Below are 23,583 nucleotides of genomic sequence, written 5' to 3' on the forward strand. Positions count from 1 at the left end.
GTGCACCCTGCCTTAGGGCTGTAAGGCCTGCTAGAGGGGTGACTGACCTATACTTGCATAGGCAGTGAGAGGCTGGCATGGCACCCTGAGGGGAGTGCCATGTCGACTTACTCGTTTTGTTCTCACTAGCACACACAAGCTGGTAAGCAGTGTGTCTGTGCTGAGTGAGAGGTCTCCAGGGTGGCATAAGACATGCTGCAGCCCTTAGAGACCTTCCTTGGCATCAGGGCCCTTGGTACTAGAAGTACCAGTTACAAGGGACTTATCTGGATGCCAGGGTCTGCCAATTGTGGATACAAAAGTACAGGTTAGGGAAAGAACACTGGTGCTGGGGCCTGGTTAGCAGGCCTCAGCACACTTTCAATTGTAAACATAGCATCAGCAAAGGCAAAAAGTCAGGGGGCAACCATGCCAAGGAGGCATTTCCTTACAGCGCGGCTAGTGGAAAAGTGGTGCTGCTGGGGACCAGCAAGGCCCAGGAGGACTCCGGCCAGGAGGGGGAGTCAGAGGGGACCCACAGCGACCGAGAGAGCCCACAGGAGCAGAGGCAGCACCCACAGGAGTCCCACAGGACGGGGACACAGAAGTCACAGAAGGAGCCCACGCAGCACACAAAAGAAGAGTCCCACGCCGCAGGAGAACCACGTAGAGGGCTGTGCATAGCAGTAAGGAGTGCTGGGGACTGGAGCTACATGCAGCCTGAAGATCCCTTTGAGGAGATGCAAACAAGCCTTGGCAGCTGCTAGAGACGCAGTGTACAGGTGTACTGTCATACATGGGAAGACAAGGGCTACATCCACCAAAGTTGGACAGCTGGCAGAGAGGACCAAGAGAACTCCTCTGGATCACCACCTGTGATGCAGGATCCACACAGCTCAGGATGAGAGGAGATCTACGCAGCCAGTCGCCATTGCAGTAGGTGCCTGCGGATCTAGGGGAGTGGCTCCTTCACTGCAAGGGAGATTCCTCTTTGTTCTCGTGCAAACTGCAGACTTGCTACCTTCAGAGGATGCACAGCCGAGGAAACGCTGCAGAAGCTTTAAGGAGCTGTGGAAACAATGTTGCAAGAAGAGTCTTATTCCTGGGGTTCCTGGAGAGTCCAGTCGCGGTTTCAGTAGCTAGAAGTCAAAGTGGAGGTTGCACAGGAGTCCTGCTGGAATCTTGCAAGCTGAATCTGAGGACCCACCCAAGAGAGAGACCCTAAATAGCCCTGAAAGGCGGGTTGGTCACCTAGCCAGGTGATCACCTATCAGGAGGGGGCTCTGACGTCTCGTGCCTGGCCTGGCCACTTAGATGTTCCCAGAGGTCCCTGCCAACCTTGGATTCAAAATGGCAGAACCCAGGGACCCTCTGGAGGAGCTCTGGGCACCACCCCTGGGGTGGTGATGGATAGGGGAGTGGTCACTTGTCCAGTTTTGTGCCAGAGCAGGGACTTGGGGTCCCTGAACCGGTATGGACTTGTTTATGCATGGAGGGCACCAAATGTGGGGTGGCAGCAGCTTGGGCTGCTTGGAAAACCCTGGAAAGCTGGTAGGAGCAATGCTAGGGGTCCTCTAAGAAGCCCCAGTGCATGCAATGATACTTCCAGTACTGACAACAGTATTGGGGTATGATTCCGACATGTTTGATACCAAACATGTCTAGGTTCGGAATTACCATCATGTAGCTGGACATAGGTAGTGACCAATGTCTAGTACACGTGTAAAATGTTGTCCCCGCACTCACGAAGTCCATGAAAGTGGCACTGGAGTTTGTGTGGGCACCTCTGCTAGTGCAGGGGTGCCCTCACACACAGGTACTTGCACCCTGCCCTCTCGGCTAGGAGGGCCTGCCACAGGGGTGACATATAGTGACCTATGGTGAATGGCAGGCCTGCAGAACCCTTTGCATGGGCTCCCCATGGGTGGCATAGTACATGAAGCAGCCCATGGGGATCCCCTGGTACCTCACTGCCCTGGATACCTGGGTACCATATACTAGGGACTTACATGGGGGCACCAGTATGCCAAATGTGGGGAGAAAAGGGTACAGTTAACAAGTTTTAAGGGAGAAAGCATAACCACTGGGGTCCAGGTTATCAGGAACCCAGTGGACACAGTCAGACACACTGACAACAGGCAGAAAAATGGGGGTAACCATGCCAAGAAAGAGGGTACTTTCCTACAATCACTGATTTGTGTGTTGGGGTGAGGGGGGTCGGAGGGTGGAATTCAGATCATGACGTCTGGAAAAAAGTGTAATTGGCTGCTGACATCGGCTAGATGTTCAAGGTCTTCTGTTATTGGGAGTGACCCGTGATGTCTGCTGGGGGTGGAAGTGTCTATTGACACCTGCTTTACACTTGGTGTCATCAGAGAATGAAATGACAATCTGATGTCTGCTGTGAGTGGGAGTGACACTTTTCTTCTGGGGGTGGAACTGACCGCCTGATGTCTGCTTCGGGTGACTCCCTGATGTCTGCTGATTCTGGAGGTTATCTCTGATGTTTGCTGGTTGTGGGAGAGACTCTTGATATCTGCTGGTTGTGGAGACACACCCTGACGTCTGCTGGTTGTGGGAGAGACTCCTGATATCTGCTGGTTGTGGGAGTGAAACCCTGACGTCTGCTGGTTGTGGGAGAGATACCTTGACGTCTGCTGATTGTGGGAGTCACACCCTCATAGCTGCTGGTTGTGGGAGTGATACCGTGACGTCTGCTGGTTGTGGGAGTGATACCGTGACGTCTGCAGATTGTGGGAGTGATACCGTGACGTCTGCAGATTGTGGGAGTGATACCGTGACGTCTGCTGGTTGTGGGAGTGGTACCTTGACGTCTGCTGGTTGTGGGAGTGGTACCTTGACGTCTGCTGGTTGTGGGAGTGGTACCTTGACGTCTGCTGGTTGTGGGAGTGGTACCTTGACGTCTGCTGGTTGTGGGAGTGGTACCTTGACGTCTGCTGGTTGTGGGAGTGGTACCTTGACGTCTGCTGGTTGTGGGAGTGGTACCTTGACGTCTGCTGGTTGTGGGAGTGGTACCTTGACGTCTGCTGGTTGTGGGAGTGGTACCTTGACGTCTGCTGGTTGTGGGAGTGGTACCTTGACGTCTGCTGGTTGTGGGAGTGGTACCTTGACGTCTGCTGGTTGTGGGAGTGGTACCTTGACGTCTGCTGGTTGTGGGAGTGGTACCTTGACGTCTGCTGGTTGTGGGAGTCACACCCTCATGGCTGCTGGTTGTGGGAGTCACACCCTCATGGCTGCTGGTTGTGGGAGTGATACCGTGACGTCTGCTGGTTGTGGGAGTGATACCTTGACGTCTGCTGGTTGTGGGAGTCACACCCTCATAGCTGCTGGTTGTGGGAGTGGTACCGTGACGTCTGCTGGTTGTGGGAGTGGTACCGTGACGTCTGCTGGTTGTGGGAGTGGTACCGTGACGTCTGCTGGTTGTGGGAGTGGTACCTTGACGTCTGCTGGTTGTGGGAGTGGTACCTTGACGTCTGCTGGTTGTGGGAGTGGTACCTTGACGTCTGCTGGTTGTGGGAGTGGTACCTTGACGTCTGCTGGTTGTGGGAGTGGTACCTTGACGTCTGCTGGTTGTGGGAGTGGTACCTTGACGTCTGCTGGTTGTGGGAGTGGTACCTTGACGTCTGCTGGTTGTGGGAGTGGTACCTTGACGTCTGCTGGTTGTGGGAGTGGTACCTTGACGTCTGCTGGTTGTGGGAGTGATACCGTGACGTTTGCTGGTTGTGGGAGTGATACCGTGACGTTTGCTGGTTGTGGGAGTGATACCGTGACGTTTGCTGATTGTGGGAGTGATACCGTGACGTCTGCTGGTTGTGGGAGTGATACCCTGACGTCTGCTGGTTGTAGGTGTCACCCTCAGAGCTGCTGGTTGTGGGAGTGATACTGTGACGTCTGCTGGTTGTGGGAGTGATACTGTGACGTCTGCTGGTTGTGGGAGTGATACTGTGACGTCTGCAGGTTGTGGGAGTGCTACTTTGACGTCTGCAGGTTGTGGGAGTGCTACTTTGACGTCTGCAGGTTGTGGGAGTGCTACTTTGACGTCTGCTGGTTGTGGGAGTGCTACTTTGACGTCTGCTGGTTGTGGGAGTGCTACTTTGACGTCTGCTGGTTGTGGGAGTGCTACTTTGACGTCTGCTGGTTGTGGGAGTGCTACTTTGACGTCTGCTGGTTGTGGGAGTGCTACCTTGACGTCTGCTGGTTGTGGGAGTGCTACTTTGACGTCTGCTGGTTGTGGGAGTGCTACTTTGACGTCTGCTGGTTGTGGGAGTGCTACTTTGACGTCTGCTGGTTGTGGGAGTGCTACTTTGACTTCTGCTGGTTGTGGGAGTGCTACTTTGACGTCTGCTGGTTGTGGGAGTGCTACTTTGACGTCTGCTGGTTGTGGGAGCGATACCGTGACGCCTGCCTGTTGTGGGAATGATACTGTGACGTTTGCTGATGGTGGGAGTCACACCCTTATGTCCGCTGGTTGTGATACCATGACGTCTACTCGTTATGGGAGTGATATCCTGATGTCTGCTGGTTGTGGGAGCAATAACTTGAAGTCTGCTGGTTGTAGAGAGATACCCTGATGTCTGCTGGTTGTGGGAGTCACACCCTCATAGCTGCTGGTTGTGGGAGTGATACAGTGACATCTGCTGGTTATGGGAGTGACACTCTGAAATGTGGGGATTGTGGGAGTGACACCCTGACGTCTGCTGGCTGTGGGAGTGACACCCTGACGTCTTCTGGCAGTGGAAGTGACACCCTGATGGCTGTGGGAGTGACCCCCTGGCGTCTGCTGGCTGTGTGAGTGACACCCTGAGATGTGCTGGTTGTGGCAGTGACACCCTGATGTCTACTGGCTGTGGGCGTGACACTGTGACTTGTGCTGGCTATGGGCGTGACACTGTGACTTGTGCTGGCTATGGGAGTGACACTGTGACTTGTGCTGGCTATGGGAGTGACACTTTGATGTGTGCAGGCTGTGGAAGGGACACTCTGCTGGTGGGCGGGAGTGACACCCTGCTGTCTGCTGGTGGGCGGGAGTGACACCCTGCTGTCTGCTGGTGGGCGGGAGTGACACCCTGCTGTCTGCTGGTGGGCGGGAGTGACACCCTGCTGTCTGCTGGTGGGCGGGAGTGACACCCTGCTGTCTGCTGGTGGGCGGGAGTGACACCCTGCTGTCTGCTGGTGGGCGGGAGTGACACCCTGCTGTCTGCTGGTGAGCGGGAGTGACACTCTGCTGGTGAGGGGGAGTGACACTCTGCTGGTGAGGGGGGAGTGACACTCTGCTGGTGAGGGGGAGTGACACTCTGCTGGTGAGGGGGAGTGACACTGCTGTCGAGGGGGAGTGACACTCTGCTGTCGAGGGGGAGTGACACTCTGCTGTCGAGGGGGAGTGACACTCTGCTGTCGAGGGGGAGTGACACTCTGCTGTCGAGGGGGAGTGACACTCTGCTGTCGAGGGGGAGTGACACTCTGCTGTCGAGGGGGAGTGACACTCTGCTGTCGAGGGGGAGTGACACTCTGCTGTCGAGGGGGAGTGACACTCTGCTGTCGAGGGGGAGTGACACCCTGCTGTCGGGCAGGAGTGACACCTTGATGTGTGCTGGCTGTGGGAGTGACACCCTGGTGTCTGCTGGTGGGCAGGAGTGACACCTTGATGTGTGCTGGTGGGCAGGAGTGACACCTTGATGTGTGCTGGCAGTGGGAGTGACACCCTGAGATGTGCTGGTTGTGGATGTGGGAGTGACCCCCTGCCGTCTGCTGGGTTTGGGAGTGACAGCCTGAGATATGCTGGTGTTGGGAGTGATACCCTGATGCGTGCTGGTTGTGGGAGTGATACCTTGATGTCTCCGGGCTGTGGGAGGTTCACACTGATGTGTGCTGACGGTGGGACTGATACCCTAATGTGTGCAGGCTGTGGGAGGGACACCCTGCCCTCTGCTGGTTGTGGGTGTGACTCCCTGACGTCTGCTGGCTTTGGAAGTGACACCCTGACATGTGGGGGTTGTATAAGTGACACCCTGACGTCCGCTGGCGGTGGGAGTGGCACCCTGACGTCCGCTGGCTCTGGGTGTGGCACCCTGACGTCCGCTGGCTCTGGGTGTGGCACCCTGACGTCCGCTGGCTCTGGGTGTGGCACCCTGACGTCCGCTGGCTCTGGGTGTGGCACCCTGACGTCCGCTGGCTCTGGGTGTGGCACCCTGACGTCCGCTGGCTCTGGGTGTGGCACCCTGACGTCCGCTGGCTCTGGGTGTGGCACCCTGACGTCCGCTGGCTCTGGGCGTGGCACCCTGACGTCCGCTGGCTCTGGGCGTGGCACCCTGACGTGTGCAGGCTGTGGGAGGGACACCCTGCCATCTTATGGTTGTGGGTATGACCGCCTGCTGGTTGTGGGAATGACCCCCCTGCCGTCTCCTTGGATTTTTCGGTGTTTTAAGTACTTTCTGCTCTTCTTTGGGGTCCCTGGCCTCTGCTCTGATTGACAGTCTACTGAATATTAATAGCCCTGTCCAGCATGCCCACAGTCCACTGATGTCTTCTTTTTGCCCCCCCTGCAGGTGCAGTCATCGGAGACGGGCAGTCGGCTGTTGCCAGTAACATCGCAAACACCACCTACCGGCTGCAGTGGTGGGACTTCACCAGCTTCGACCTGCCAGAAATCAGCAACGGTGAGGGGCTTCGCGCTGCGGCTTCGTCGCACCCTTATGGTGACACCAAGTAGAACAAGAGAGGGTCACGTAGAGGGTGGCAGGGAGGGAGAGAGGTTTAGGTGGAGAAATAGAATAGATACTAGAGGTTAGAAAGAAATAAGGTTGACTTCCTCCAGGACGGCACTTGAAAGGTGGGGGCAGAGGACAGTTACCACTTTGCCCAGGCCTTAAAACTTATCTGCCAGCAATTGGAATAATGACAGGGAAAAGGGGGTTAGCACAGAGATAAGAGGGCCTCTAGTGCAAGGGGGTTTGTTAGTGCTGCAACGGAGAGGGGGTGGGATGTATCCTTACGACCATGGGGTTATTAGGCAAAGACCTTACACATGGGGCAGTGGCCAGTGGTAGCACAGTGACAAGAACGTCCTTACAGTGCGGGGGGAGGGTGGTACTTAGGGTCAGTGCTACGGCAGAGAGAATGAGGTATCCCTTCGTCCTTGTGGTTGATAGACAAGGACCTCACACCATGAGGACAGCCCAGTGCTAGCAGAGACAAGACCGCCCTTACAGTGCGGGGGAGGGTTGTACTTAGGGTCAGTGCTACTGAGGAGAGAATGAGGTACCCCTTTGTCCTTGTAGTTAATAGACAAGGACCTCACACCATGGGGACAGCCCAGTGGTAGCACAGACACAAGAGGGTCCCCACACTTTGCAGGTCATAGGAGAAGTGCTCCTTTTTCTGTGAGGTCATTGTGTCTGGACTGGCATACAAGGAATAGTGCCCCTCCCCTGATGGTGGATAGGGCTGACACAGGAATGAGAACCACGAACAGAAGTAAAGAGAGGGCATTGGGAATCATTGACCCAGGTGAACGCGACAGACTGCACTGTGGGGCACTGGCTTAGTGCTGGCATACAGTATAGGGGTCACTGGTGATAGAGGAGAGTAGGGGGTAGGGGTGTGTGCCTTGTTCATGCTTTCACATAACCGTGCTCGAGTAAAGCCAGTACTGCCTCTAATCCAATGAGGGCATTGGTCAGTGCTGCCACAGAGGGTTAGTATATAATGTAATGGATTTGTTTGCTTTTGTTTGCCTTTGTTTCATGCACCCTGCACACTTTACCCACTGGTCCGGGCTGGCACAGATTAAGCCATGTGTGTCCAGTCCATTGCTGTGTAAGAGGGGCGTGACTTATACCAGGAGCCGCAGCCAACGTCACTAGCACTGTGTGTCATGGATTAAACATGGCACAGGGGAAGAGTGCCCCTACGTTAGGGTCCCTAGTTTAGTGTTGCAATGTGAGGGTCTGCGGCATCCTGGCATGGCCCCTGTGTGCCCTCCTAGAAACTAATGCCCTACGTCTAAGGCAGCCTGCCCTGGGCACACTGAACCCAGAACATGCATGTAATGAACACTGATATAAACCACTTCTTGTAGGAAGCTGGCCTGGTGTGTGGTGGGTTCCTAAGGTACTTACACCTTATACCAGGTCCAGGTATCCCCTCTTAATGAAATGTAGGCAGTGTCTAGAAGCCAGGCTCTCTAGTAGCTGTGGATGAGCAGCCAAGGCTTATCTAGGAGACATGCAAATCTCTTGCAATACCACTGTAGTCACACAGCACTTAGACACATGAAAGAAACCACAGTGTTATAAAATAAAGGTACTTTTTTATTGTAACACAATAACAAAAATACTGTAGAGGCAATACTACCTTAGCAGGTGAGTAAACGCACTGTGTATATACACACTAGCAGTTAGAGATAGGCACAGGCTACAGTTAGAAAACAGTGTAAAACAGTATAAAGCGCAATAGTGAATAGTGACTCTAGGGGGAGCCCAAACCATATACTAAAATATTGGAATACAAATATGGGACTCCGACCCAGGTAAACGGAGTGTGTAGAGGAGAGCTGGGGATACCAGGAAACTACAGAGGTAAGTACCACAAGACCCCCAGCGACCAGGAACGAAGGAGTAAATCAGTGGATTTTTCCCCCATACTACCCACAAAGAAGAAAAGAGAAGAAATGCAAAACCCAGAAGAGACTGCAAGTCCCCAGGTGTGGATTCCTGTGAAGGAAGACCAGTGGAGAGAGGGGACCAAGTCTAGAAGGCACAGCATAGTCCAGTGGGGGCAGGAGTCCCTACCCACCACACTGAAGATGCAGGAGTTGGTCACCAGTGGACACAGGATGTTCAGCACCCCCCTGAAGACTGAGTAGAGTTCTTGGAGGATGCAGTTGATGCACACTGGGTAGAAGATTGAAGACTGGGTTGCGTGTCCGGATTCCCCCAACAAACCATGGCAAAGGCAGTCTTCACGGCTGGAGGAAAGTGGAGCTGCCGTGGACCAGCAAGGTGCAGGAGGACTCAACCCAGGAGTGGGAGTCGTAGGGGGACCCTCAGCGATCAAGAGAGCCCACAGAAATCCAGGCAGCACCCACAGGAGCCCCACAGGACAAGACACAGAAGGTGCAGGAAGAACCCCATGCAGCACTGCAAAAGGAGATCCCACGCCGCAGGAGAACCACGCAGAAGGACGTGCTTCACAGGAAGGAGTGCCGGGGACTGGAGCTGCACGTCGCCTGAAGATCCCTTGGAGGAGATGCTAACAATCCTTTGCAGCTGCAAGGGACGCAGTGCACAGGAGTACTGGCCTGCGTGGGAACGCAAAAACTTAACCCCACCCATGTTGGACAGCTGGTAGAGAGGACCAAGGGGAAAAACTCCAGACCATCACCTGTGATGCAGGATCCACACCGCTCAGCAGAAGAGGGGATCCACACAGCCAGTCGTCGTTGCTGTAGGTGCCTGTGGATGCAGGGGAGTGACTCCTTCACTCAAAGGAAGATTACGTCTTTCTTTCTGTGCAGGATGAAGAGTTGTTGTCTTCCGAGGATTCACAGATGGGGAAATGTTGCAGAGCTGGCAGAAGTCGAAGTGGAGGTTGCAGAGGAGACCTGCAAGCCAAATCTGAGGACCCACCCCAGAGGAAAACCGTAAAAGCCCTAAAAGGGGGACAGGTCACCTAACCAGGTAAGCCCCTATCAGGAGGGGGCTCTGACGTCACCTTCCTAGCCTGGCCACTCAGATGCTCCCAGAGTTCCCTGCCAATCTTGGAATCAAGATGGCAGAACCCAGGGACCCTCTGGAGGAGCTCTGGGCACCACCCCTGGCATGGTGATGGACAGGGGAGTGGACACTCGTCTTTCTATTGTCCAGTTTCGTGCCAGAGCAGGGACTGGGGGTCCCTGATTCAGTGTGGACTGTTTTATGCACGAAGGGCAGCAAATGTGCCCTTCAGAGCAAGCCAGGGGCTTAGGGAGGCTGCCCCTCCCAAGCCAGTCACACCTATTTAAGGGAGAGGGTGTTACCTCCCTCTCCCATAGGAAATCCTTTGTTCTGCCTTCCTGAGCTTGATCATATCAAGCAGCAGGAGGGCAGAAACCTGCCTGAGGGGTGGTAGCTGCTTGCACTGCCTGGAAAACCCTATAAGACTGGTGGTAGCAATGCTGGGGGTCCTCTAAAGTGCCCCCAGAGTGCATAGAATCATACTTCCAATATTTGTAACTTGCACACTGCCCTCTGGGCTAGGAGGGCCTGCTATAGGGGTGACTCACAGTGACCTGGTAGTGAAAGGGTGCATGCACCCTTTCATGCAGGCTTCAAGGCAGGCCTGCTGAACAGTTTGCATAGGTCCTTTATGGGTGGCATAATACATGATGCAGCTCATAGGGATCCCCTAGTACCCCAATGCCCTGGGTACCATATACTAGGGACCTACATGTGGGCACCAGTATGTCAAATGTGGGATGAAATGCAAACTTTGGGAGAGCGAGCATAATGACTGGGGTCCTAAGTAGCAGGATCCGAGTAACACAGTCGAACACACTGACAGGCAGAAAAAGGGGGTAACCATGCCATGAAAGAGGGTACTTTCCTACACTTCTCCACTACTGGTGTCAGGCTGATAGGAACCTGGCAGGCTGTTTCAAACGAAAGTGACGCCTTGGCATTTACCCACTGTAGGCGCCTTATTAGATGGTTTTTGCAGAGTTCTTACAGCAGCTCCATGATAATGTAATATCCATTATGTATTTGGTTGCAGCAGTGCCATTACATGAAATATCTATTTGTACTTTGTTGATGCACTGGTGCGGATGCGGATGCGTGAACCCTCTCCTTACACAAGGCCCGGGGATGTGCGCCCCTGCTACGGCCAGAGATGGAGTCCCACCGGCTCATGTCTGGGACGTGCACACATCTGTCCTTCCCTTTGGAGCACACATAGGTGCCCTTCCCTGCACACCTAGGCTGCAGTGGAGGGTAGAACTATGCAGCCAGGGTATGTGCCCCACCTCGTTCCTGCAGCTTCCTGTCCGAGCCAGCCTTGTGTCAGGGTGCTCCACATAAAGGAGCTACTACCTACCTAAAACATGAGAACGAACCAGAGTCCTCTACATCAGTTTTTGCCTAATTTATGCGGCACTTTAAATTATTTAAGCTTTCACCAGCTGGCTAAACCTGAATGCCTTTGGAACTCCAGTGCCAGAGATTCAAAACGTATGGAGTCATTTGGGACAATGATGTTGTCGTCTGCCGCTCCTTTCCATACCTGTCAATTTGAGTTGCCTCCCCGGGTATTACTCACATGCGTTGTGGGACATGCTGTTCACTACCTTGCCTGCACTACCAGAAGACTTTTTTTGCCAACCTCCAACAAATAATTCAGGATAATCAAGACCTAATATGTGATCAGGCCAGGCCTGGAAACGTCTGTCTGGGTCAGGCAGTTCGTACTAGAGTTGTGCTTTGTCGCCACGTATGGATATTATTGATTTGCTTCTCCTGCAGATCTGAGGCTTCTTGGCCCAAGCCAGGTGGCACCTGTGGGCTCTGCAGTGGTATCAGGAGCCTCAGCACCAAGGGAACCTCTCAGACTTCATCCAGGTGACTGTGAGAGATCTGCAGCGGCACATGCTGGATGGTGATTGGACCTGCAGCGGCTGATGCTGGATGGTGATTGGACCTGCAGCGGCTGATGCTGGATGGTGATTGGACCTGCAGCGGCTGATGCTGGATGGTGATTGGACCTGCAGCGGCTGATGCTGGATGGTGATTGGACCTGCAGCGGATGATGCTGGATCGTGATTGGACCTGCAGCAGATGTCTCTTCCTGTCCCACCCTGAGCCAATGGCCGCGACGGATGCATTGTCGCTGGGTTGTGGTTTGTCATGTGGAAGAGGTGGAGATCAGAGGACACTGGTCACTGAGGGAATGCCGCCTCCACATCAATCGGTTGTATTTGCCGGCAACTCATTTGGCGCTGTGATTTAATCATTAGCCAAGCAAGGTCTTGTTGTGGAAATGTTTAAAGCTTATTTTTTGGCCTTATTGGTCTTGTTTTGTGATTACCTATTCATCCATCTTGGTGCAAATCACCTATTTTGAAGTTTTCTAAGAGCGCTGACCCATATGTTCCCACTGAAATCCTTTGCAATTCCCCAGGGGACCCTTAGTCTGTTTCTTATATTCCTGAGTGATGCCTCAGTGGAACCTCAGTCTGTTTCTTATATTCCTGATGTGCACCCCATTTGAGCACAGCTGCCATCTGAGTTTGCTCACAGTGAAGACCGTGTTCCTCATTAAGATGACATCAGCTGTTGAATGAGTGAGCTCAAGCACTCTGTCCAGCGCCTGTACACCACCTTCTTCCCTGGCAACCTAGTGTTAAGGCAGCTTTCCTCCTGAAGATTGTAATGCCTTTCCACATTGGGTAGTCTATAACCGTGCCAGGTTTCTTCACCCCACTTCTTCCATCCAAGTGGGAAGAGAGTTATTGGCTTTTATATTGATCGTGCCAAGAAACAACGGGTAGACGATGAGCTCTTTGCAGGGTTCTCTGGGATGATGAAGGGAAGAGCTGTGCAGAAGCAAGCCATCTCCAGATGTATTGTCTTTGTATCAAAATCTGCTTCGGACTAGCAGGAAACAGGGATATGGGCTAATTCCACCAAAGCCATTACCAGCACACTGGGGCACAGATTGCCTGTTTTGGACAACTGCCAGGCTGAGACTTGGGTGTGAGTTGACAACTTCACAAAACACTTCTGCCTAGATAGCCAGATCCAGTTGTAGGGTCACTATGGCTGATCGGTCAGGCAAAATGTTCTGGTTTGAGCCACTCAACAGACCCACCACCTGGGGAGGTACTGCTTTGGTTTCTATTCACAAGGTAAGGAACCTTCGATTGGAAGTATTCATCAGAAGAAAAAGTTATTTACCTTTGGTAATTTTCTTTCTAGTGGATACCCCATGTATCCACATATTCCTCCCAGACCCACCCTCCTCTCCGTTCTGTGGAATGGACTCCTGTGGTCCATTCAAAAAAGATTTAAACTGGCAGATATTCACGCTATCAAACTCTGATTCCTAAGGAATCCTTGTCTGTTGGTGTGAGTAGATTATAAGAAAGAAACTGACGTTTAAACATGAAGGTGGTGGTTATAGTGTGGCCCGGACATCACGTCCAGGGCTGGACTGACTCATCATGGAACCACTTGACGCTACGTTCCGGCACCACAGGGAATGCTGAGGAAAAACGGTCTCCTGATTCAGCTAGCATCCTTGCATGTTAGTGCAATTGGTCGTTATTATTCAGACTTTGTAGTGAGTGTATGGTCACTCTTCTGCGAGTATGAAACCTACATCAATAGTTCAACACACTGTTCATCTTCTCTGTGGAGCTACACTGATGTGTCTGCTCTGGTGAGACTGACTCGAGTCTCCCTTGCTGTTTCTCTGGCTTGATAAGTTATTGGCCTACGATAGACAATGCAGTGCTGCGGAGGATGCATCTTCAGGTAAGGTTTGATAACTGGAGCTTCCCCGAGCTGAACGGAAATGTTCACGAAGAACTCTTAGGAAGTTCACAGGTCATTGTGATATTGCTCTTCCAAGGACTGACAGAGGCCCAGCGCCTGTTCAGTTGATGAGAGTTGGACATAGATCAAGATACCAGTGTACAAAAACAGTTATTCGACTGCCAGTCTTCCTTGCACATCCAGATTCAGTTGCTGGAAGAGCTCTCCACCCTCTTGATCTCTAAAGAGCTCTTATGTATTATATAGACAGAACAAAAGATTTTAGAAAATCTACACAACTTTTTGTGGCTTTTCAACAGCCTCACAAAGGGAATCCTATTTCCAAACAAGGATTGGCCAGATGGATAGTAAAGTGTATTCAAACTTGCTATCTTAAAGCTAAAAGGCAACTATTAGTAACTCGTAAAGCACATTCCACTAGAAAGAAAGGTGCTTCTAGGGCATTCTTAGGAAATGTACCAATGGCAGACATATGCAAAGCAGCCACATGGTCCACACCACACACATTTACTAAACACTGATGTGTAGAAGCTGCAACTCCTACAGGCTAGCCACCGCTTACTTAGCAGGGGACTGCTTTTCAGTCTATGCACAGCATGTGTATCTGCAGCTCCACATGCCACCGAATGGAAAATGTCACTTACCCGGTAGGCATCTGTTCGTGGCATGTAGTGCTGCAGATTCACATGCGTCCTCCCCCTACGCCTGTTGCCGCTGTAGTATTTCCTTATGTAAATATGTATGTTCGATGGCATGTGTAGCTGCAGATACACATGCTGTGCATATCCCGCCATCTAGTGTTGGGCTCGGAGTGTTACAAGTTGTTTTTCTTCGAAGAAGTCTTTTCGAGTCACGAGATCGAGGGACTCCTCCCCTTTCTGCTCCATTGCGCATGGGCGTCGACTCCACGTTAGATTGTTTTCTTTCCGCCATCGGGTTCGGACGTGTTCCTCTTCGTTCCGTGTTTCGGTTCGGAAAGTAGATTAAAATCTCAGAAAATTTGACGGTATTGTTTGCATTCGGTATCGGGTTAGTTAACGCAGATCGACACTGAATTTTGAAGAGCTCCGGTGGCCCTTCGGGGTTTCGATTCCCCGGCGGGGCCTGGTCGGCCCGACCACGTGCGTCTTCCAGGCTAATGGAACGGACCCCATTCCGCTTCTGCCCCGAATGCCACAACAAGTATCCTTACACAGATCAGCATCTGGTCTGTAATTTGTGTTTGTCTCCCGAACACAAAGAGGATACCTGCGAGGCCTGTCGAGCGTTTGAATCGAGAAAAACGCTAAGAGACCGTAGAGCAAGAAGACTTCAAATGGCGTCGGCGCCGGCAGGACACCAAGACTTGGAGGAAGAAGAAACCTTCTCCATCGCGGATTCGGACTCGGACGAGGCAGAAACCGAACAGACGCCGAAAACCATGAGTAAAACACCCCTGGCCAAAACTCACGGAAAATACATTAAAGCCTAGGGGACGCCACCGCCGATAGGCCATGGCTTAACCTGAAAATTAGGTGACCGGCCATCGGCACCGAAAAAGGGCAACCAGGTGTCGAAGTCATCCGACTCCGGTCGAGATACCGGCACAGAACAGGCTCGACACTGAGACACCGGGTCAGAGCAATCTCGACATCGAGAAACCAGCACCGAAAAAGATCAGCACCGAGATATCGGAACACCGAAAGCCAAAAAAGTGTCTTTGGAGCCGAAAAAGACGGTTGAAAAAGTTTCGATACCGAAACATCCGGCTTCGGGGCCGAAACCAAGTTCCTACACTGAGGAGCAGGGACTGTCCTCACAAATGCAAGGACACAAATTTGGGCAGGAGCTAGAAGAAGGGGAGCCAGATTACACACAGAGAAGGCTCCATATTCAAAAAGAAACAGGGAAAATCAGAACTCTCCCTCCAATTCGAATGAAAAGGAAACTTGCTTTCCAAGAGAAAGACAAACAGCCACAAGCAAAGGTGGCAAGACAAGTAACTCCGCCACCATCACCACATCGCTCACGACAACCATCACCAATGGCCACTCCACCAATGATGCAGTCCCCAACGCATACAGGGATGAGCCAAGGTGATCCTGACGCATGGGATCTTTATGATGCGCCTGTATCAGATAACAGTCCCGACTGTTATCCAGCAAGACCATCACCACCTGAAGACAGTACTGCTTACACACAGGTGGTGTCAAGCGCAGCCGCATTTCACAATGTCACCCTGCACGCAGAACCAATTGAAGATGACTTTTTGTTTAATACTGTCATCCACACATAGTCAGTACCAGAGTCTTCCTATGTTACCGGGAATGTTGAAACACTCCAAACAAGTATTTCAAGAGCCTGGGAAAGGCAGGGCCATCACTCCAAGGGTGGAGAAAAAGTACAAACCACCACCAACAGACCCTGTGTACATCACGCAGCAATTAACACTGGACTCAGTGGTAGTAGGTGCAGCTCGTAAAAGGGCGAACTCACACACCTCGGGGGATGCACCACCACCCGACAAGGAAAGTCGCAAGTTCGACGCAGCGGGGAAAAGGGTTGAGGCACAAGCAGCCAACCAATGGCGCATTGCCAATTCACAGGCCTTGCTATCAAGATACGCTAGAGCTCATTGGGACGAAATGCAACACTTCATACACCATCTACCCAAAGAGTTCCAAAAGCGTGCGCAACAAGTGGTGGAAGAAGGCCAGAGTATCTCTAATAACCAGATACGGTCAGCAATGGATGCAGCAGACACAGCTGCAAGAACTGTAAATACAGCGGTCACCATACGGAGACACGCATGGCTACGCACCTCAGGATTCAAGCCAGAAATTCAACAGGCGGTGCTGAATATGCCTTTTAACGGACAACAGTTGTTTGGGCCGGAAGTGGACACTGCTATCGAGAAACTTAAAAAGGACACAGATACGGCCAAGGCCATGGGCGCACTCTCCTCCCCACAGGACAGAGGCACATTTCGAAAAACACAGTTTAGAGGGGGGTTTCGGGGACAGAGCACAGAACCCTCAACCTCACAAACAAGGCCCACATACCAGAGGGGAAGTTTTCGGGGACAATACAGAGGGGGACAGTTCCCTAAAACTAGAGGAAAGTTCCAAAGTCCCAAGACCCCGCAAAATAAACTGTGACTTCAGTGTCACAAATCCCCAACACATAACACCAGTGGGATGGAGACTAACAAATTTTTACAAAGACTGGGAGGAAATAACAACAGACACGTGGGTCCTAACCAATATCCAACATGGTTATTGCATAGAATTCCTACAATTCCCTCCAAATGTGCCACCGAAAACACACAACATGTCCAAACAACACATGGATCTATTACAGCTGGAGGTCCCAGCGTTGTTGCAAAAAGATGCAATAGAACTAGTACCAAATCATCAGAAAGGAACGGGTGTTTACTCCCTGTACTTTCTCATACCCAAAAAAGACAAAACTCGAAGACCCATCTTAGATCTCAGAACCTTAAATCTTTACATCAAATCAGATCACTTTCACATGGTGACACTGCAAGACGTGATCCCATTGCTCAAACAACAAGACTACATGACAACTTCTGATGGATGCAACTAATTGTGGATTCCTCATCTAATAAATACTCCCATGGCGCCAGCATTCGACTGAAATCTTCTTCCTAGTCTCTGCACGTCGACGAGGACGTCACTCTAGCCCACGCGACGCCGTCTGACGTCATACAGGCAATAAGAGGTCCTCGACGACATGCCGACGTCAGTTCCCTTTTTTCCGTGCATTCGAAACGGTTATCTTCGAGGGAGCAACTGTTACTTTTGTGGTTAGTGTATTTTTTGCTGCATGCCTTTTCTGCAGTAATAATGTCGCAGAGAAAGTCGGGTTTCAAGCCTTGTCGAGAGTGTGGGGGCAAGATGTCAGTTACAGATCCTCACGCCGACTGCCTTTGGTGTTTGAGCTCTGACCACGACGTCTCAACTTGCGATTCATGCCAGCACATGAATCCGAAGGCCCTCAAGGAACGTGAGGCTAAGTTGTTTATGGCGAAGTCGAAGAAAGAAAAGCATCACAAGAAGTCTTCTTCGCCAAGGCATCGGCGTCATCGAGACTACCGGCGCCGTAGAGATTCACGGCGCCATTCAAGCAAGGAGACTCGTTCCAGGTCGCCTTCGGATCGGCGCCGGAGGACTTGGGAGGTCAGTCCCACCGTCACGCCGCATCCGTCGACGCCGTTGCCCTCTCCGGCGTCCCCGACTTCACCTGGGCAGGCGTCGGTGATTGAGGTGATGCAGCCTCTTGTGTTGTCTCCGGCGTCGCAGACGTCGAGGTCGGGGTCGCCTTCGATACAGGCTCCCCAGTATCCGGCTTTTCCCACCCTTGGAGCCGATAGTACCGCATTCCTAAATGCGATGTATACCATCTTCCAACAGATGGCTCCAGGGGGTGCTCCGGCTGGTCCTTTGGCCTTTTCATTGGGTGATCCTGCGCCTCTATGGCCGGCACCCTTTATGCCCTTTCTCCCTTTTGGGAACGTGGGCTCGGCGCCGGCGCCGGTGGCCGCTCTGGTGGCTTCAGAGGGGTTGGCCCCGGAGATTTCCATCCTTTCGACGTCAGGATTTCGTCCTGTGACTCCGGTGGGTCCATCTGCTCCAAGTTCTCTTCGTCCTGCTCTTTCATCTGCGTCGAAGTTGCCTGTGGCGCCGGACGCGGCGTCGGTTGCTTCTGGGGATCGGCGCCGATCTTCGGCGGAGGCCATGTCGACTCCGCGTATCGAGCAGAGGCTACATTCGAGGAGACGGGCTCTTCGTCTATTGGAAGAGCAGGAGTACCAACGAGTCCTGGAGGAAGGAGAACTGGAGGACTCTGGTGATGGACTGCATGGTCTGGATACAGCCAGTGGGCTGGACACTTCCCCTGAGTGGGATCTTTCGTCTCCAGGGGAATATACGGAGGAGGCGGCTTCCTTTCACGCTGTAGTACGGAAGGCAGCTAACTTTCTGGACCTGCCTTTGCCGGTGGCAGAGGCGAAGCAGAATCTTCTAACGGAGGTGCTACATCCGGCCTCTGCTGCAGCTGAGCCTCTCTTACCGTTTAATGAGGCTTTGCTTGATCCGGTGCTAGAGGTGTGGAAGAGGCCAGTATCTTCCTCAGCGGTTCATAGGGCTGTGGCCAGGAGGTATCGAGCTGCGCCATCTGACCCTGGCTTTCTTTCTAGACACCCTACACCGGAGAGCTTGGTGGTGCAAGCCTCCTGTTCATCAAAATCAGCGCCTGGATCTTTCCCGACGGTGCCTGGAGACAGGGACTCGAAAAAGCTGGATGCGCAGTCCAAGAAATTTTTTTCATCCTGCAGTCTGGCGTTGAAGGCCACCAACGCAACTTGCATTCTGGGGAGATACATCCATGCTCTTATGGATGACATTTCGTCATCATTTACGGAGCTTCCCCAGGGTCTTTTGGATGTTGTTTCGGACGCCCAGGCTGCCGCGACCCAGATTATTCAGTCTGGGCTGGACACGACCGACTCGGTGGCTAGGGCAATGGGCACGGCTGTGGTGGCGAAGAGACAGGCCTGGCTCCGTAATTCGGGGTTTTCTGCGGATGTGCAGTCAACCCTATTGGACCTCCCGTTTGATGGGGACAAACTGTTTGGGGCCAAGGCAGATTCGGCCTTGGAGCGATTTAAGGAGAGCAGGGCCACAGCCAAATCGTTAGGGCTGCAAGCTCCTTCTTCCTCTGCCTCTTCCAGATTTTTCAGGAGGTTTCGTGGATTTGGGCGTGGCTCTTCCTCCTCTTCCTTTCGGGGGAGGTTCCAGCAAGCCGCCTCTTCTCACCCCTATAGATCATTTAGAGGGAGAGGTAGGGCCCGCACCAGAGGAGCCTCTCAACAGCACTCTGCCTCGTCCTCTGGAGGGGTGCAGCAGGGAAAGCAGCCTTAGGCTTCCACCATTTCCCACTCACTCCTCTCTTGTAGGGGGAAGATTACGGCATTTTCTCCACAAGTGGGAGACTATTACAACGGACACTTGGGTTATCAGTATTGTGGAGAAAGGCTACACCCTTCCCTTTTGGGAGTTTCCGCCCCCCCCTCCCGCCCCGTCCATCTTATTGTTCAGAAGAACACCTCCTGTTGCTAGAACAGGAGGTTCAAGTCCTCCTTTCAAAGGGCGCGGTGGAGTTGGTTCCAGAGCAGGAAAGGGGTCGAGGTTGTTACTCAAGGTACTTCCTGATTCCCAAGAAAGATGGTCGGTTGAGACCGATCCTGGATCTGAGGATCTTGAATTGGTTCCTCAATCAGGAAAAGTTCAAGATGCTGACCCTAGCACAGGTGCTTTTGGCGTTGAACAAAGAAGATTGGATGGTGTCTGTCGACTTGCAGGATGCTTATTTTCATATCCCGATACTCAAGTCGCACAGGAAGTATCTCCGGTTTGTGGTAGGGTCGCAGCACTATCAGTTTGCGGTCCTCCCGTTTGTTCTTACTTCAGCACCTCGAGTCTTCACGAAGGTGATGTCAGTGGTTGCGGCAGAGCTCAGAAGGAAGGGGATAGCAGTATTCCCTTACTTGGACGACTGGTTGATCAAAGCCAAGTCCCCGGAGCTTGTGTCGTATCATCTGCAGTCAACGACCCAGTTGTTGTTCGACCTGGGCTTTTCGGTGAACGTGCCCAAATCTCACCTGGAGCCCTCTCAGCGCCTCCTGTTCATAGGGGCAGTACTGGATACAACATTGAATCGAGCCTTTCCTCCGCCTCAGCGGGTTCAAGATATTCAGGAATTGGTTCCAATGTTTCGAAATGGAGCGGTAGTTCCAGTCCTCAAGGTCCTTCGTCTGCTCGGTCTGTTTGCCTCCTGCATACTGTTGGTCACGCATGCTCGCTGCCACATGAGGGGTCTTCAGTGGTGCCTCCGAAGGCAGTGGTCTCAACACAAGGGAGATCTAGAAGGTGCGGTCAAGATCTCCAGAGATGCTGCTGTGGACTTGAAGTGGTGGATTGCGAGCAACAATCTTTCACAAGGAAAGCCGTTCGCGCAGTCGCCACCAGTGGCCACGGTCATAACGGATGCTTCCACTCTAGGGTGGGGAGCTCATCTGGGGGATCTGGAGATCAAAGTCCTTTGATCTCCAGAGGAACAGAGGTTTCATATCAATCTGTTAGAGTTACGGGCTGTACGTCTGGCTCTCAGGGCCTTCCTCCCTTCCCTTCGTGGTCAGTCGGTACAGGTCCTGACGGACAATACTACCACGATGTGGTACATAAACAAACAGGGAGGAGTAGGGTCGTACCTTCTCTGCAGAGAAGCTCTTCGACTATGGTCCTGGGCAAAGGACCATCAGATTTGCTTGGTAGCAAATCATCTGGCCGGTGTCTTGAATGTACATGCGGACAGTCTCAGTCGCCAATTCTCGGCCGACCACGAGTGGCGTCTCCATCCAGATCAAGTCCGTTTAATCTTCCAGATGTGGGGGTTTCCTCGGATAGATCTGTTTGCCACTCGGGAGAACGCGCATTGTCCGTTATTCTGCAGCCTCCAGTATCCGGTGCAGGGAGCATTGGGGGACGCGTTTCTGATAACCTGGTGCGACCAGTTGCTTTACGCGTTTCCCCCCATACCCTTGATTCCTCGAGTGTTGAGGAAGATTCGCCAAGACCGGGCCCAAGTCATCTTAATAGCTCCGGATTGGCCAAGGAGGGTGTGGTACACCGACCTTCTCCAACTCTCGCTGTGCCCTCCGCTCCGTCTCCCTCTCAGGGCAGACCTCCTCTCGCAGTCGCAGGGGCAGGTTTTACACCCCAACCTCCAGAGTCTACACCTACATGCCTGGAGATTGAACGGGGCAACCTGAGTTCCTTCTCTCTCCCGCCTGATGTAGTGGATGTTATATTAGCGGCCAGGCGACACTCCACTAAATCTATCTACGCTAATAGGTGGTCTAAATTTGTTATCTGGTGTGGAGAGAGACAGATTGAGCCCTTACATGCTCATCTGTCAGATGTTTTGTCTTTTGCTCTGTCTCTAGCGCAGAAAGGTTGTGCAGTGGCTACCATTAAAGGTTATTTGTCTGCCCTGTCAGCCTTCATTTGTCTTCCAGATCAACCATCGTTATTTAAATCCCCTATTGTTCTCAGATTCTTGAAAGGTCTTCTAAATAAATATCCTCCAAAACCATTCGTGATGCCTCAATGGGATTTGTCCTTGGTCCTCACTTTCCTTATGGGGTCCCCTTTTGAGCCTATGCATTCTTGCCCATTAAGGTATTTGGTTATTAAAACAGTCTTCCTGGTGGCTATAACACCTGCAAGGAGAGTGAGTGAGTTGCAGGCCTTATCGGTAAAACCCCCTTATATAACTTTTTATGGGGATAAGGTGGTGTTGGGGACCAAGGCTGCTTTCCTCCCGAAGGTTGTTTCACCCTTCCATTTGGCCCAGACAATTACTTTGTCCACGTTCTATCCTCCGCCTCATCCTTCAAAGGAGGAAGAGAGACTACATCGATTGGACCCAAAGAGGGCGTTGAGCTTCTTCATTGATAGAACGAAGGATTTCAGGCTGGAGGATCAGCTGTTCATCGGATACGTGGGCAAGAGGAGAGGAAAGGCAGTCCACAAGAGAACACTCTCCAGGTGGGTTGTTCTTTGCATTAAAATCTGTTACTCTTTGGCAAAGAAGGATCCTCCTGATGGCATTAGAGCTCATTCCACCAGAGCTAAGTCGGCTACTACGGCCTTGGCCAGAGGTGCTCCTGTGGTCGACATCTGCAAGGCCGCAACTTGGTCGTCCCTTCACACTTTTGCGAAACATTACTGTTTGGACTCTGAGGTCAGAAGGGACGGCCATTTTGCACGGTCAGTGCTGCAGGATTTCTTGGTTTGACCATACAGGCACCCTCCACCGGGAGTGGTACTGCTTTGGGACTCTATTCATTAGGTGAGGAATCCACAGGTAGTTGTATCCATCAGAAGAATGAGTTACTTACCTTCGGTAACGACTTTTCTGGTGGATACATTAGCTACCTGTGGATTCCTCACGGTCCCACCCGCCTCCCCGTTGCCTTTCTGGTCTTACCAAGTAATCCTTGAGTGCGCTCCTCTTGGTATTCAAGGTTGCAATAGATGTTGTATATATGGATACTTGTGTATATATATATGTATATATCTTTGTGTATATACATGATTTGCATATATTTGCTGGTTAAAAAAAAAAAAAAAAGAGTTATATTAAATTGACAGCCATTTGATTGCAATGTTGTGTATTTTACAATGTTATGGGATGTTGCCTTGCTCTTTCATTGCATTGGGTTGTTCTCATGCACGTAAAAAATGTTGGTACTGACGTCGGCACGTCGTCGAGGACCTCTTATTGCCTGTATGACGTCAGCCGGCGTCGCGTAGGCTAGAGTGACGTCCTCGTCGACGTGCAGAGACTAGGAAGAAGATTTCCGTCGAATGCTGGCGCCATGGGAGTATTCATTAGGTGAGGAATCCACAGGTAGCTAATGTATCCACCAGAAAAGTCGTTACCGAAGGTAAGTAACTCGTTCATTAGACCTCAAGGATGCGTATTTCCATATACCCATACATCCTTCCCACAGAAAATACTTAAGGTTTGTAATCCAAGGGGTACATTACCAGTTCAAAGTGTTGCCATTCGGAATAACAACAGCGCCAAGAGTTTTTACAAAATGCCTGGCCGTAGTGGCAGTCCATCTCCGAAGACAGCAAATACATGTGTTCCCGTATCTAGACAATTGGTTAATCAAAACCAATACGCAAGAACGGTGTTCACAACACACAAAGTACGTTATAGAAACCCTTCACAAGCTGGGGTTCTCACTCAACTACAAAAAATCACACCTGCAGCCGTGTCCAATACAACAGTACTTAGGAGCAACAATCAACACAAAAGTCCACGAAGGGTACAGGCATTCCAAAACAGAATACAGGCCATGCACCCAAACCAAAGGTTCCAGGTAAAATTAATAATGAAACTACTAGGCATGATGTCCTCATGCATAGCCATTGTCCCAAACGCAGGATTGCACATGCGGCCCTTACAACAGTGCCTAGCATCA

The 23,583-nt window shown here is 51.9% G+C and overlaps 1 protein-coding gene across 5 annotated transcripts in view; it reads left to right on the forward strand.

Moving 5' to 3' along the window:
- AMBRA1 (autophagy and beclin 1 regulator 1) overlaps positions 1-23,583 on the forward strand; it is a 667,981-nt gene that overhangs the window by 354,108 nt on the left and 290,290 nt on the right. For all 5 annotated transcript variants that reach the window (XM_069221711.1, XM_069221710.1, XM_069221709.1 and 2 more), the window contains one exon: positions 6,546-6,656. In XM_069221711.1, the coding sequence (XP_069077812.1) occupies positions 6,546-6,656 (111 nt within the window). The remainder of the gene's footprint in view (positions 1-6,545; positions 6,657-23,583) is intronic.

The sequence above is a fragment of the Pleurodeles waltl genome, chromosome 3_1 (genome assembly GCF_031143425.1).
Source record: "Pleurodeles waltl isolate 20211129_DDA chromosome 3_1, aPleWal1.hap1.20221129, whole genome shotgun sequence".
NCBI lineage: Eukaryota > Metazoa > Chordata > Amphibia > Caudata > Salamandridae > Pleurodeles > Pleurodeles waltl.